Below are 16,165 nucleotides of genomic sequence, written 5' to 3' on the forward strand. Positions count from 1 at the left end.
GCGACTAGAGAAACCGTGAAAATCCTGAATTTCGACACTGTACCACGTCCTGCAATCCTACTTCTCAGCCCTGCCCGGGGCTTGCAGGCACTTCCTTTCTTCCGTGAGAACCGACACTGTTCACCCTGGGGTGACCAGCCCTTTGGACACCTTGCGTGGCCCACACCCGCGGCATTACCGTGCAGCCCGGCACGCAGCACCCGCGTTGGGCGGAGGGGGAAGCAAAGCGCTATAAAGCCAGCAGCCCTGGCACCGCTCTCCATCCTGCTGGCGAGGCCGGAGGAAGCTGCAGCGAGATGAGGCCGGTGGGGCTGAGCCTGGGGCTGATCCTGCTCTGCTTGCTGTGCGCGGAGGCTGAGCACCGCAGGGCCGCGGCGCTGGACAAGAGCAAGGTGATCTGCAGCACCCCGGCGAAGGGAAGGGGGGAGCGTGACCACCGGTCACCAGGGTGGGGACTGGAGAGGTGTTTTGGCCCTGGGGACAGAAGGGGATGCCACTGTCACACCCAGCTGAGGACATTTCCCCAGCTCCAGCGTAGGTGCCTCCCTGGGGATTTTGGTGCCTAGAGGGGACACGAGTATCCCATGGCCTGAAAGTGTCCTGGCTCAGTGCCTGAGGGGGGAGAGCTCCTGCCTGCTCCTCTGGACTCAGAGCCCACCCTTGCTGCCAGATTGCAGGGAAATTGTACATCGTTGCTATGGCCTCCGACTCCGATAGCTACCTCCGAAGGAAGGACGAGCTGAAGATGGCAATGGCCACCATCACAGTCCTGGGGGAAGGTGACCTGAAGGTCTCCTTTGCCATTCCCACGTAAGTGCCAAGCACTTTTCTCCATGGGCTTTGCTGACTGACCTCCTCCCTGGGCCTTCACCTGGGTGCCTCCACCTAGCACCCTCCAAAGACCTGGGTGATGGGAGGCAAGTCCATCATCCCTGAGGTTTGAACCAGGGCCTTGAGAGAGCAGCAGGGGTCATGGGGACCCCTTCTTCAGGGCAGGCTGAGGGCAGCACCAGCCAGGCGTGGTCCCACTGGGGAGGCTGAGGCACCCCAGCAGGGATGCAGCAGGATGAAAGGCACCCTATGATGAAAGCTTTCCCAGCAGGACTGGCTTCATCCCACCGGCTCAGAGCATGTCGACCCATGGGCGATCCTCGGGTGCCAGCACTTTGCCAACCCAGACACCCGTTGCCTCAAGGGCACCTGTCACCCCCTGCCCTGGCCACACCATCTCATTCCTGAACAGCAAGTCCCACGTTTGGGGTAGTGACTCTGGAGGCAGCATACCCAGGGGAGGGGAAGGGGGGTCACTTCACCCCAGCCGGAGCATCCTTCGCTGTTTTGCAGCCCCGAGGGATGTAAGAAATCAGAGTGGATCTACAAGCAAACAGGCATCCTGGGTGAATACTACAGCTCCGGTGAGTGGGGGCAGCCAGGCCCCCGGGACAGGGGGGCACTTTCCATCATCCCTGTCTGAAGCAAGTGGTTGTCCTTGGGGACATGTCCCTCAGGGGTGGCTGTCTGCCTCTCCCAAGGCCCTGGGGTGGGACATCCCTCTGTGGCCAGTCATCAACCGCAGCCCAAGGCTGGCCCATGCCAGGGCTGGTGGCTCCCAGCATGGTGGACCCCCCACTCCCTCCCTTTGGGAAGCTGCTCTGGGATAAGACAGACAGATTCAGACTGAGCTTAAACCATTCTGCAGATGGGGCTGTGGATGGATGTTCCCAAGGGACGGAGCAAGAGTGGTTTCCCACCATCCCCAGCCCCAGGGTCTGACACCGGCTGGGCTACTCCGTTGTCCGCAGTGGCCATCCCCAAACCCTCCCGTGTTCAGTTCTCATCCCTCTGATCTGCTGTGATCTGTGGGCTCCCCCAGGCTTTCAGAGGAGCCTTAGCAAGAGGAAGAACTGGGAAGGGGAGGCACAAGAAATACAGGCTGGGTGGACCTTGGCATTCTGCGCGGGGCTCCATGCTCTTACAGCCCTTTTGCAGTGGGGGAGCTCTCAGGGGGAGCTGATCAATTTTTTGCTTTCCTCCATGTCTTTTTGCAGAGCGAGGCAATAAAACAGTGCAGGTGGTGGATACCGACAACGAGACGTACGCAGTCGTCTTTGCCTCCCGAGTGAAGGATGGGAAGACCTTGCACATGCTGAGGCTCTACAGTGCGTAGCCAGTGGCAGTCTGACCGGGGTGAATGGCTCGGAGGCGTTGGGGTGCTTTGCTGTGTCCCAAGAGGCCAAGGGCCTGTGGGATAGACCCCTCCTCACTGCTGGCCTCCTGCTGGGACCTCTTGCCCTCGGTGGGGTGCAGAAATAGGGCTGGGGCTGCCACGTTCCCTGTGTACAGGGGAAGGGGCAGGGTTTGGGGACTGGCACGGAGGCTTTTGGCTTCTGTGCTGTACTGGGAGTCCATGGACTTGGGTAAGTTGCTTGATGAAATGGGTGAAGAGCAGGGGTCCTGCTCAAAGGGTGCCAGGAACAGTGGCAGTGGGAACCAAGAGAGGAGACCTGTGCTGATGCCAGGACCTCCACTTCACCTTGTCCCCTGGGGAGGTTGTCTCATGTGCCTGGCCACCACTGCCCTCAAGGATTTCCACCACTGCTTCCAGACTTCTCGCAGGGACTGTCATCCCTCCCATCTTCACCTGGGTGTGCTTGCCAGCTGCCCGGAGATGCAGGGATAGGCCACAGCCTGGAGCTGACTCATGTCTTTGCCTATAGGCAGGACACGGGAGGTGAGCCCCCAGATCACCGGATTGTTCAAGAAGATTGCGAGGGAGAAGAGCTTCACTGACGAGATGATCAGGATGCTGCCCAGCCAGGGTGAGCACTGCCCAGCACAGCATCAGGCTGGCTTGGTGGATCCGGGGAGCCAGAACACACTGGCAGGGATCAGCTCAGCCCATCACTATCCCCACTTTGCGGTCTGAGCTGGCAGGAGAAAGCACTCGGGCTTGGTACATCATGGCTTTCGCCTTACTCAAGTGCATTCCTGGGTTGTGTCTATTTTGGGTGCTAAATGGGACTGGCCAGACCACAGCCTCGGGCTCAGCCTTTCTCTTTATTTTCACAGTGGAATGCAGCCTTGATGAAGCGTAGGTGAGTTGCTGCAGTGCCACACGGTGCTTGCAATGTCCTCAGCTGGAAATGCTCCCCCTTGGTGCCCCAGCAAGGGACACCGTGAACTCCTCAAATTACTCTGGGGGCCGTGTTGTTCAAACCTGTGCTGGAGCTTGCACCCAGGTAGGACCATTCCCTTTGGAGCTGCCCTGCAGTGGGGACCCCCGCGGTGCAGCTGCCTGGCAGTGAGCAAGGACACTTGAACCAAAACCACCAGTTCAGTGGGACATGGCGGTGGAGCTCATCCGGCAGTGAGGGCCCCTCACCAGCTCTGCCAAAGGGATCTGGGGGCTGTGGAGGGGCAAAACCAACCAGAGGCTGGCTTGGTGTCTCACCATGCTGGCCTACCCTGGCACATGATTCCCACCACACCAGTAGACATTCCGCTGTAGGGGTTAGCTAGAAATCCATTGCTGGAGATGGCTCACCCCACAGAGATAGGGAGAGCTGGAAGAGAACACCCTGACCTAGTGGGGAGCCAGGCTTGGCTGTCTCTGTTGGTCTCCTCACCTCAAACACTTATCCCACCTCTCCTGGCTGTTTTCTAGGAGGTGCAGGCTGGCTGTTGGATGCTGCTGCCAAGCAATGCAAGACCCATGCTCTGAAGCTCCAGGCTGCTCCTCTGCCATCCAAGCTTGTGGTCAAGGCTCTGACACGTCCCCTGCTCCTCCAGCATGCAGTCCCTCCTTTTTGCCAAATAAACAGAAACTCACCCCAGAGCTTGGTGTAGCTGTCTGGAGAAAACCTGGGGTGCTCAGGAATGTGGTCCCTTCTGTTGTCCAGGGGCCTGTGGATGGTGAGCAGCCAGGGGCAATCCTGGGCTGAGCTCACCCAAGTGAAGGCATTTTTGGAGCCCACCAGGATTTTCCCTTCTGGCGGCCTCCCATGGGGCAGTGAGGCTGGAAATTTCGTGGGCACAAGGGGCTGGGTGGTGAAAGGCCATGGGACTTGGCTGCGGTCACTGCCACCATGCAATTCTCCCTCCTTCCGCTCGCCCTGCTGTGCCTGCAGTTCCACTCCCCTGAAGCCCCGCTCATCCTGTTCCGGCTGGGCCAAGGCAGGGGCAAGACTTGGCTTTGGGAGCCCTCAGCCCCGTGGTGCTGCAAGGCTGGTGGAGGTGGAAGGTGGGTGGTGAACCCTCTGGACCCAAACCCCAAGCGATGGTGCAGGGCTGTGTGTGGTCTCTGCCCCAGGGCACGGCACAGACAAAGCCCACCCCAGGGTCAGGTGGTGGTGCACATCTGTCTCCAGAGACTGTCTGGCTTTGAATTTACATCCGACTCTGACCCTCCCTTCCTGCTCTGCTCAGGTCCCCAAATCCACCTGGGAGAAACCACAACCTGCGTAGGGTAAACTGTGACCCTGGGAAAGCCCCAGCACCTCACACATCCTCATCTCCAGGGGCCTGGCTCATAGGCACTGAGGTCCGGCAGGGTATGACGTGGCTTGTACCTCTCCTGGAAAAGGAAGTGTCTCCAAAATCCTCTCAGCTGGCCTTTCCACCCTGCCTGTCCTTGGCCAGCCTGGCAGTCATCCAGGCGTTCGTTTCAGCTGGGGATCTGCCTTGCTGCTTCCTGGCAGCAGCGGGTACCCCAGGAAGGGGTGTCCCAGCCGCCCAGTGCTGGGATGTTCCCAGGTGCTCCTTCCTCCACCCAGGGACCAGGAAAATACATTTAGGAAGCTGCCCCTCCTGGTCACGCAGGCTGGACACATCCCAGCAGCAGCAGAACGAGGGACCTCAATGGGACTTCCCAACCCAGCGTCATCTCCACCCTCTTGGGAAGGAGCCCAGTGTTTCCAACTCCCTGGTAATTTGGACTGGAACAGTTCAACATTTGCCACTCCCAAGAGCTGGCCCACACGCAGCTTTACCTCCAGGCTTGTTTTCCGTGCAGATGAAAACATCCCACTGCCAGCAACGCCCTTGGCGACAGGAGTCCCGGAGTCTCCACATCGTGTTCCAGCCAAGTATTTCCTTCCTGCTGTGTACAGGCATCACCCTGCCACGCTGCGCTGAGGTCATTTATCTCTGCCACTGGCATTTTCCACTCCTCCTTTTGTCCATCTCTTTTCTCCCAGTGCCCCAGAGCAGGATGCAATTCCAGTCCTTTTCTGGCTGTGAGCCCCCTCTGTGCAAATCAGGCAGGGGGTCCCTACCGCAGCCCCCCCCAGTCCCTCAGCCCTCCCCTCAAGCCTGTCCCCATACCAGTTGCTCATCCAAGGCTCATGGCACCCCACAGCCCCTGGCAGGGACAGGGGGAAAAGAGGGTTGTACCTGCCTCCGCCCTGTCCCTCCAGCAAACCTGGCCAGATGTTGTGGTATATTTCATGACACGGGAATTTTCTTCCCTGAATGTTTCTAAGGGCTTCCTGGGCTGAGGCACCTTTCGGCTCCCTGCATGGAGCTTCACCGCCCGTCTCTGCACTCCCTTGGGCTTGGGAGAGGGGCTGGCAGGGGCCAGGTTGGTGCAGCAGAGACCAGCCCGGGCACCTGGGTCCCACTGAGCTGCTGGAGAGAGCAGGGGGGTGTTGGGGCAAGGGAGGTGCTGGACCAGGCCTTGATACGCACGGAGCAATTCGGACACTCACAGTCAGTGGCTGCAGTGCTTGTTGGTGACATGGAGACTATCTTCTCTCTTCATCCTCTATGTGCAGTTCCAGTTCTTAAATCTTTAACAAGTCTCCTTCTTCTCCCAGCTGTGCCTCTCACCCTTCTCTCTCCCTCCTCTCCTTAGGCCATGTCCCTTCTGGGGCTGGGTGACCAGACCTGGACCTCCACCCGTCCGAGCAAGTGTGGGTACAGCCTGGATTCACATGGTGTCTTGTGTTCCTCCTCACGCTACACCTTTGGCACCTGCTGCATGTGGGTGAGATGTTTCACGAGACATCTCTTGGCACAGGGAGCTCCCTGGGTGATCTTCCTCCCTTTTTCTCTCCCTCAGCCACTCCTTTCTCCAAGCGAGGATAATCCTCCCTAGCCTATGGCAGCTTGTCCCCTTCAAGCTTTGTTGGAGACACCTCCCAGCTGACCAGGGAATGTCCAACCCCCATATCCTGTTGATTCCTCCAGAAACTGTATTGCTGAGCTGTGATTTTCCTGTGCAAAAGTTGGATTCAGTCTCCCTTGTGATACAGTTTGTCCATATATGAACCAGATCTGCCATTCATTACAGCTTTTGGGAATATCTGCTGCCTTGCCCAGTAGATCTACTTGTCTGTAGTCTCTTTACCTCTGACAACCTCTTCAAAAGCCAGCACATTTGTTTCTGTTAGTCTTCTGCTGAAAACCAGAGGTAGGAAAGGTGAGTCCAGGCAGCAGATGACATACTGCAGTGAAAAGTATGAGTTTCATACCTGAATTGCCTTGACTAGAAATGTCATCTCCTCCAACTTAATATTCACTTGCACTTTTTTATCGGTAGGACAGACCTTTCCAAGTGTTTGCAGAAGAAATTCTCTAGCCTGGGGATCCACAGAAGTTCCTCAGCCAAGGCAGATGAAGAGTTTCTTCGTTTTTCTATCAGCTTATTTTCTTTGAATACTCACTCTGACGTTGACTGCTACCAGCTGACCATTCTCCAGTGTTAAATTCCTGCTCCCGCAGCCTTTAAGAAAGGAATATATGTAAGTGTGGATGTCATTCCTCAGAGTAGAGGAGCAAGGGGACAGATTCTGGTGTCTTCATTGTCTGTCTTATTGTGTTGCCAGTTAACTTACCAGGGGTCATTTTACTGTCCTCGTGTGGCTGTAGCTTCGGCAAGTTTAAAAACATTTCTCTTCTTTCTGATCAGCTGCTTAGGGTTTAGGGTTTGTGTTTGCTAATATCAGCTTAAGCGCTCAGAGTGAAGCTAAGCTGGTCTTTCCAGGCAATCTCTGTGCCATATGTGATATTTAATCCTCTTGACTTTCCATTTTTTCCCCTTTTAAAAATAAAATGTGGCTGTATTGGATTGTCTCTGGTTAAGCGTAGCACTGGCTCCCATGACAATTACATTCTGATTTCAGCCTGTGAGCCAGATCCCACTTGCTGCTCCTGACCATCCCAAAAAACTGAACCCATGGGTGCCCATTCAATCTGCCTCGAGCAGCCATGTCTTAGAGCCTTGTGGGTGTCCCTTGGCATGTGACGGGTGCCAGCACCACGGTCACCAGCTTGTCACCACAGCAGGAGTCACTCCAACGACCAGGTCTTCTCCCTCTGTCTTGGATGGTGTTGAGTGAGACTTGGGGCTCCCCAAGTGCCACTGGATGTGGGACCTGGCAGGTGCCAACCCAGCTGAGCCTCTCCCCACCCTCCAGCCTCAGAGACAGCCCCTGGTTGGGAGCTGGGTGATGGGCATTGGCTCTTGACAGCACAGGCATAAATTATTTGAACTCCCATGGGTCAGGAGTCACCTCCAAATTGCCAATTACTGCTTGAAGGCACTTCTGTGCTGGTGTGAGCCCCACATAGGAATAAACACTGGTTTTGCTCCCTGGTTTGGGAAAGGGAAAATATAGGTCTTGTCTCCAGGCACCGCAGCAGCACAACAAGCCCTCTGGAGCCTTTTCAGAAGTTAAGACTGCAGAAGTTCAGAAACTTTTAATAATACCAACTGAGACCCGTTAAAAGTGAAGAAAAAACTCAATGCTGCTGGGACAGCAAGGTGCCTTTTTGGGCCATGGCTTCACGAGACACCAGCTCCTGAAATGCAACGGCTTCAGACATTCCTACTTCCCTAGGTGCTGAACACTGTTGAAAGCTATTTTCAACCCAGATCATCTCAGGGCACGGTTTTATGCCCTGGCTCCATGACTGGCTGACCCAACACAGCTGATGGGAGGTGTCTGTTGGCCTGAAGGTGGGAAGTGATGTGGCTGGGGACTTCCCAAGCTGCCAGGGTCAGCATCTCCTGACATGTGTGAACATGCATCAGTGCCAGCAATGTCCAGTACTAGTGACAGTGTGCCTCCTGGGGACAACAAAGTTTTGGGGACAGGTTGTTATGCTGGAGCTGCCATTCAGAGTGGCCTCAGCAGCCCCCAGAATGGGGAAGCACAAACCTCCTGATGTTCAGCCACGGCAAACGCAAGGTCCTGTGGCTGCGCTGGGCTACCATGCAACTGCGCAGACTGGGCCTGCAGGGAGATGGCAGCGTCGCAGGAAAAACCCTGGATGTCCAGAGGGCAAGCAGCCGAACGCTGGTCAGCAGAGTGCCTGTGCAGCTAGGGCAGCCGCGTGCACGCTGGTCTGGGTCTGCGAAGGGCAGCCATCAGCTCGAGGGACCCCTTCTGAGACCATGTCGGGAGAGCTGGGTCCGGTTTAGGTCTCCCTAGAACACAAGGGGTCCTGACAAACCGCAGAGAGCCCAGTGGAGGACACAAAGGTGGTCAGGGCATGTACCAGGAGGGATTGCGAGGGGTGGAGAGAGGTGGGCTGAGGGAGATGGGCTGATCAGTGCACGCACGAGGACAGGCTGAGAGAGATGGGCTGGTCCAGCCTTCAGAAGGGAAGGCAAAGGAGACATCTGGCTGCTGTCTCCAGCTGCCTCAGGGTAGGGTCTGGAGAAGATGCAGCCAGACTCCTCCCAGAGTGCTCAGTGAAGGGCAATAGGCATGAGCTGCAACGCCACAAATTCCAGTAGGACAAAAGGAGGAAGTTCTTCATCATGAAGGAGGTCCTGCCCCCACGCAGGTGTCCAGCGATGCGGCTGAGTACCTCCTCATCCTTGTAGGTATCCAAACTGAGGTGGGCAGCGGTCCTGCTCTGACGATAAGCAGGACCAGAGACCTCTGAAGTACCTTCTAACCAAAATTCCCCTGTGGGACCCCAGGCCATGGAGATATATAAATGGGACTGATATTGAGGAACCCAGCTGCACAGTCAGCTGAGCACCAAATGCCCACAGGAATTATTTATTTGTTCTTGACCACCTGGCCAATGCCAGGGAAGATGCCCACTCCAAACCCGTGTGCTCTCAGCCCTCCACCCCGGCCCATGTGCTGCCAGACACATGCAGGCAAAGCAGGAACAGGCCGAGGATGATATGGTGAGCTAGAAGGAGACCTTAGGCTCCAAAACACACTTGTGCATGCTGGAAGTGGGAAGAGGGTCTGAGTCAGAGGGGCAGGGAGAAGTGCCGCATCAGGGAGAGTTGCTCCTGTTTCTGGCCAGCATCCCTATCGCTCTCCCCTCCCCAAAGATGTGGATGGTCTCAGGCCCCACAGTGACCTGTAAAGGTTGGTGCATCCGGGGGGAAAATTCCCTTCCATACTCCCAGATTTCTCAGATGTGGAAGGTCTCTGAGCAGTGGTTCAGAGAAGCGACATACCTTACACTTGCTACAGCCCTTTAGTCCCTATAAATCTAGAAGAGCTGCTCTACAAGAAACCAAGGTTATCTAGCAATGCCAGGAGGTACATTCTTGGCCACAGAAGTGGGGAAAACAAGCAAGAAAAGGAAAGCACAGACTGAAGAGTTAAACTCTGACATATTCCTGGACTCAAGCTCTTGCTTAAGGATGTCTCTGAGCCACTTTGGCTGCAGAGCCCACCAAGCTACTCCATCTCCACCACAGGAACACCTCTCTGAGCATCTCTAGCTGCCAAGAGGTTCAAAGACAACTTCAGTCTTGCTCTCCAGTCCTGGCCCCTCGAGGTCTGGGGCCCTTTTCATGGGGATGCTGCTGGAGCACCCCTCAGAGGATGTCCACAGTTGGACACTGTGCACAGGACTCAGCACACTGTATTCCCTGGCAGTGTGCTTCCCTGCTCGCACAGCATCCCAAAGCACCGTGCCTGAAGGACTGTGTGGAGCAATTATGGACTGTGCTGTAATAGGGGATCTTTTCCCAGGTGCCTCCCAGGAATATATTGAAATGACCCTGGTGTCCCAAACTGCTGGTGCTGCCAGACACACTTCGTGTGAAGAGAGAAAGCACCTTCTCAAGGTAAGCTGTGCAGGTGCTGGGTCACCAGTGTCCCCGATGTCTGTGCTGGGTGAGTGCTTGAGGGCAGGACAACTGTAGGACCAAGGAGGAAAGGAGTCAGCCCCATGCTGGGGTCCTGCAAGGCCAGGTCTGTCCTGCTCCCTCTCCCATAACCAGCAGATGTGGGTGTTCTTGCAGTCCTACCCATGGCCCCGCAGCCAGATGAGTACCTGGCTACTTGGTACGTCTAAAGTTCACAGCAGGGCACAAGCCCTGCCCCTACTGCAAACACCGCTCTACCCAGCTGCAGACGTGACCCTTGTTCACCTGGGCCACAGCCTGCTTCCCACCAGTGTCCCCAGTCTTCCTGGGACACAGCTCTACCAACACAGCGAGACTGTGCTGTTGGCTTGTGCTTTGCACAGAGCAGCGCCCGTTGGCTGCTCCCACGTCTACCTCCAGCTCACTTGTCTCATGCTAGCTTTGATTGCAAATCAAATGCAATTTAAATAGCAGGAAGGCAAACAGTAATTTCCAATGACTGTCTGATCACCCAGCTAATCAGATCAGCAGATTTAATTGCAAACCCCTACAGTTATTGGAAAATGAAATGAAGGTGCCACATGCTTCCCTGTCATACCCCACCTTTGATGTCTCCTCCCTTGCTGACTCACAGGGTGGAGGGCACTGCTGGGGGGACTTATGGTCAGCTGTGCCTCATCCCTCCTGCCCCCACTACCTCCCACTCAGGCAACTGGTTCCAGAGATGCCAAGCTGGTTTTCTGGTAGCCCAGGCTGTGGTGATGCCCTGGCACACCAGATCCTGGGAATGCCCCTAGTTCTGGGGAGGCCACAGGGCACAGGGAGGGAGATGGGGGTGGGTGCCCTCCCCAGGGGTCTCATGCCGGGTTTGTCTTTGTGTTGTCTTCCAGGTGAACCAAGCGTGTAGTTTTCCACCTCTGCTTCATTAAACCAATGCAAAGGTTCTGTGGACACCTACTTAGAACAGGTTTATTTTAGGTAAAGGAAAAGTTTTCAGTGGTGACAAAGAGATTTAGGAACAAAAAACCATCCTGCCTTTGGCCCCAAACCTCCTGAGAAGGCACTGTGTGAAATTTTGTCTCCTTGTCCAACCCCTGGTGTGTTAGATCTAAGGAGATGATTCCTGGGTCAAAGTCAGTTTTGAAACTGGGTTTAAGCTGCTAGCTCTTGCAGGCTTGCCTGTGCCAGGGTTACCCACAGAAGCATGCTCAAGTCCAGGGCTCTGCTCCCCAACGCTGCAGTCATCTCTCTTTGGCTTCTCTTGGCTGACCACGTCATGCCCTGCTCTCTCTGACTGACACTCCCCTCTCCAGGCATCCTGGCAGCCCACTCAGCCTCCTTCTTCTCTAGTTGGCTCCCTGCTTACTGTGCACCACCCAGCAAGTCTCACTAATGTACCACGACATCAGTATTTTCCCACATGGACTGGAAACCTTTCCGCTGTCCTCATAGCCAGTTTGGCATCCTGTGCCGCACTCATGACTACCCTGGGCTGACCAGACCACTGGGTCTCCAGCCGAGGACCCTGTAGGCAGGCGGATTGCTCCGTAGTCCCAGAACTCCTGTGCCCACCTAGTTTTCTTTCTTTTTCTTTCCCCTTGCACATGCCTCGTACTGGATTCCTTTCCTCCCATCGGGCATAGCCCCCATCACGACAATGCTTTGCGCCCTCGCTGCAGGAGAAGGAGCATTCATTCTTCCTGAATCCAGGTGCAGCCACGCTCCCTTCCTGCAGCCCCGCTGACATGCAGCAGGTCGTGGAAGACCCTCCTCCCTCCTTGATGCTGCTGTCCCCGTGCCCTCATGTTCTCACCAGCCACCCTACCTTTGCCATAAATTGTTGTTGTCCTCCTGGAAAACTGGGGGTGGGCAATGTCTGACATCAGGGGCACTGAACTGAGACGCACTGCAGGGCTGCCTGTCCTTCGACTCCATGGCTGAAGGGCGATTGTTGTAACACTGAAAACAATTTTCACTGTCTCCCTGCACTTCATCATTCACTGCAGGGTTTTCTTACCCCTTTCCAGGCTTTTTTCTTTCCCTGCAGACTTTCCACTCTTTTCAAATACCCTCCTCAGTGTATACAAGTTGCTCACTTGCTGCGGGAGAAGCCCTGCTCCACCACCCTTTCCCTTGGCTTGAGAGGGAATTTTTAGCTGGATTTTGCACTTTTGATTTCATGAAATCCCAGTTCTTTTCTGTGTCTGCATGTTTGACTTCCAAAATCTGCCCAGCTGCAGGAACCAGCTCTCCTCACTTGTTCTGATTCGTTCTTGTTCACAGCCACCAATCTGCTGCTATTGATCTTCCCATTTACGCAAAACGGCATTGACTCATGCCTACTCTAGCTGAAATTATTTTCTCAGATAGCTCTTCTAAAAACAGCCTATTTTTCAGGAAAAGGTTCAAAAAAACCATCAGCTCACTTCATGCTGTGACCTGGTGAAGAGATATGTGAGATGTCATATCCAAGGATATCTGCAATGACCATTACTGACAAAGCTGTGATTTATAACTCTTCTCCCCTCCAAAGAGTTAATTGTCCTGAAAGAATTTTTCTCCTGGGGCTTTGTCCTCACCCCAGTCCAGCTGGGAGATCTGCAGCAGGCTTCCAGCACTGTCTGGGCAGATCTCCTTCCCAAGGCAATTTAGATCTAGGAAGATCTTTTGATGGTGCCTGTCAGCCTCTTGTGCAGTGCTACTTGTCCTGCTCGCCTCCCTTTCTTGCCCTCTCCTCTTGTGACCTTCATTGCCTCTGCTCTGGTCACACCAGCTCTTTCTCTGACCTCTGGAAACATCGGGTGACTCCACGCAGTAACCTGAGTTCCTCCAGCTTTGCACGAGGCCACAATTGTTGGCGTTACTTCTTATGGACCATCTGCTCCTCCTGAGCCAGAGGAGACACCAGCCTTTTGCTGCCCACACAGCTTTCCCAGCTGCTTTTATCCGTACAGGTGCTTCTTATCCCTCTGTGGTTTCCCAGCTCCTACCCTTCCAGCACATTCCAAGCCAGCACGGAAAGTACATGCCTCTCCTTCGACCACCATTCCCTTCGTGGTTCAAAGCCTGGCATCACATCCCTGAAGGCTTCTCCCCTCCTGCTGCTGTGCTGGAGGAGGAGGGTATCCATGAGGGTCCCAGCTGCTCAAGGACCCCAGCCCTTCCCGTGGCACTGAGCCTGGGGCTGGCTGCTCCCCCCTCCCTCCCTGCTCACGCTCCAACCCCGACTGCTGGGCACCAGGACCAACCCACAGCCCATCCCCGAACCTCCGCGTTGTGGAGCCCATCCCCAGCATCGGGGGTATATTCTTGTTCCTTCCCAGAAGGAGCCTGCCATGTCATTTGAGGGTGCTCAAATCTTCTCAGCCTGGCACTTGCCTTCTCTTCACCCCTGGCAGATGCTCCCACACTTCTCCCTGGAAGGACCAGGTGACGCTCTGTCAGCACTAACAGCTTATTGCAGGCTCTCACGAATCTCTGATCATCTCCTTACTGCTCCCCTTGAGCGTTCGGTAGTTTCAGGTTCACACTCAAGATCTTCTGTGGGTCATCTTCTTTTATCACTGGGCTGTAGTTTCTCATTAGATTCAGAAGCTCTCCTTTTTCCTGAAGGCTCGTGGCTCTGCTTTTCCTTGCCATCCTCAAGCCTGCTTGAATCACACCATCCCCTTCAGATGCCTGTCTGGTGCTCCTGTGAACTCTCAGAGGTCCCTCCCTTACATCACTGTCGAGGTGTGAGCATGAGGCTAACACCTACAGTGTAGTATTTGCAAGCAAACGCCTATGTAACTTCTAACAATTCTCTTTTTTTGAGACTGCTCCCAGTCTGTGATGGAGAGGGGAGGCAGGAATCTTTCCGTCCTTTCACTAATGCTGTAAACACAATTTGCTTCCATGAAGAGCAGCAACTGTTCAACAGGGCAGGGTCCAACCTGCCACACTTTGTGGGATCTTGAGACCATGCTCCAGTTCCATCCCAGGAAATGTGGAGCGGGCAGAGGAGCTGCTCTCAACTACTCTCATCTAACAGTCCCTGAGATCCTTACTGACGGCAGTGCTGAGGCCCCAGCTCCCCCTGGTGCCCTTCAGGCTGGGCGTTGTCTTGAGGATCAAAACCCCGTAGGCTGAGACTTGCCATCTGCCCCCACCGAGGTATCCCCCCGTGAGCTCCTGGAGTGAGGCGTGCAGAGTGCCAGGGGCAGTGGCACATCTTCAGCCCACCAAGCAGCAGAACAAGGGGCTGGTGATGCCCCATAGCAGGGGTGAGCACTTGCCCCCTTCCCTGTCCTTATCTCCTCCTGCTCTCCCTGTAGATGACCCCCGAGTCCCTGAAGCGGGGAAATCTCAGCAGCCCCACCATGTTCCTTCTCTTGGGGTTTCCCAGTGCCTACAGAGCACAGGTGACCCTCTGCTTGTGTCTCTCACTCATTTACCTGGTGACAGTGCTGGGGAACCTGCTCATCATGACCCTTGTCTGGCTGGACTCCCACCTGCACTCCCCCATGTATTTCTTCCTGGGCCACCTCTCCTTCCTGGACATCTGCTACTCTTCCGTCACCCTCCCCAAGATCCTCAGAGACTCCTTCTCGCCACAGAAGACCATCTCCTTTGTGGGCTGCATCATGCAGATCTACTTCTTCCTTTGCTTTGGGGCCTCTGAGTGCATTCTCCTGGCTGCCATGGCCTGTGATCGCTACCTGGCCATCTGCCACCCCCTCCACTACCCAGCGCTCATGAGCAGGAAGATGTGCCACTGCTTAGTGGCCATTTCATGGCTGAGCGGCTCCTTCTCGTCTCTGATACAGGCCTTCCTCACAGCCTGCTTGCCCTTCTGTGGGTCCAACATGATCAACCACTTGTTCTGTGAGATACCCTTCTTGCTGAGGGCATCCTGCAGCCCTAACGCTCCCCTCAACAAGGTCATCTTGTATGCTCTGGCTTGGACTATTGCAATGGGATCCTTCCTCCTGACTCTCGTGTCGTACGTTCACATCATTGGGGCTGTCCTCCAGAAGGGAGCAGGGATGCAGAGAGCCTTTGCCACCTGCGCCTCCCACCTGACCGTGGTGTCCCTGTTCTTTGGTGCCGGGGCCATTGCATACCTGATGCCTCACTCCAACCGTGCCAAGGAGATGGACGAGGTCCTGGCCCTGCTCTACGCCGCTGTGACCCCCATGCTCAACCCCATCATCTACAGCTTGAGGAACAGCGGGATCAAAGCGTCCATCAGGAAAGCCCTGCGCAGGGGAGTGTTACAGATGTCTACCAAGGGTGCAGGCATGGCCGCTGACATCCCACAGGCCGCAGGCATCCCACCCTCCACACGGCAGGGATGCTGCTCTCGGTGACCCAACACACGGTCCGGCAGTGTTGCATGGTGCTGGTGGTAGCACAGCCAGCAGCTCCTTGCCCTCCCTCACCAACACACCCAATGCTCAGATATGTTATTGCCTGGCAGGCACCCGGGGGCTGGGTACCTCCTTCAAGCATCATCTCTCTTTGTGTCTGAAAGCTCCCAGCACAGCTGGCTGGAACTCGCACTTCCAGCTCCAGAAAGCCCAGCTCACCAGGCATGGCCCCGGGCAGGCGAGCTGTGCCTCACCCCGGAGCAGCCAGGTACCGTCCTGCAGTGTGGAGCACTGCAGAGGTCTTTGGACCAGTGGCAGAAGGATGGCACAACGTCCTCTGGAGACCTGAACAGACTAGAAGGGGATTTTGTAAAATTGCTAATTGCTAATTGCCGTGGGAGTTCTCCTAGTAAGTCATTCTGGGAACGTTTTTCCAAACAAATAGGTATTGCCCAGATAGAGAAGCTGTACTGGCTGACCACACTCTGCCTTTGGTGTGATAATGTCCTTGGTAAGCCTTACGGGTTTTTGCTGATTTATTCACGCCAAGGCTTTGTAAGGGTTTCTGGAAAGAGCTTTTATTCCTAAGCAGAGCCCTTTCTGAGGTGAAACACCAAGCAAAGCACAGCAGTAATGCTTGACTGTTTGCATCTCTTCTTACATGGGGGATAATCTTGTCTGGGCTGGACTTGCAGACACTGCAGAGTCGGATGTCTTTCCCTCAATACAATAAAATATGTGTAAGTAGGAA

General features: G+C 55.2%; 2 protein-coding genes across 2 annotated transcripts; both read left to right on the forward strand.

The window, feature by feature from the left end:
• The first annotated feature begins 296 nt into the window (after nucleotides 1-296).
• LOC104511317 (extracellular fatty acid-binding protein-like) lies at nucleotides 297-3,095 on the forward strand. Its single transcript, XM_010153884.1, has 6 exons — nucleotides 297-392; nucleotides 671-810; nucleotides 1,345-1,415; nucleotides 2,049-2,159; nucleotides 2,718-2,819; nucleotides 3,070-3,095. The coding sequence occupies exons 1-6, from the start codon at nucleotides 297-299 to the stop codon at nucleotides 3,093-3,095; spliced, it is 546 nt and encodes a 181-aa protein (XP_010152186.1).
• A 249-nt stretch (nucleotides 3,096-3,344) lies between these two features.
• Nucleotides 3,345-15,414, forward strand: LOC104511333 (olfactory receptor 2A5-like). The gene is made up of 4 exons (XM_010153906.1): nucleotides 3,345-3,367; nucleotides 4,426-4,465; nucleotides 5,852-5,983; nucleotides 14,380-15,414. The coding sequence occupies exons 1-4, from the start codon at nucleotides 3,345-3,347 to the stop codon at nucleotides 15,412-15,414; spliced, it is 1,230 nt and encodes a 409-aa protein (XP_010152208.1).
• The last annotated feature ends 751 nt before the right edge of the window (nucleotides 15,415-16,165 follow it).

Source organism: Eurypyga helias, unplaced genomic scaffold (assembly GCF_000690775.1).
Source record: "Eurypyga helias isolate BGI_N326 unplaced genomic scaffold, ASM69077v1 scaffold24420, whole genome shotgun sequence".
Lineage (NCBI taxonomy): Eukaryota > Metazoa > Chordata > Aves > Eurypygiformes > Eurypygidae > Eurypyga > Eurypyga helias.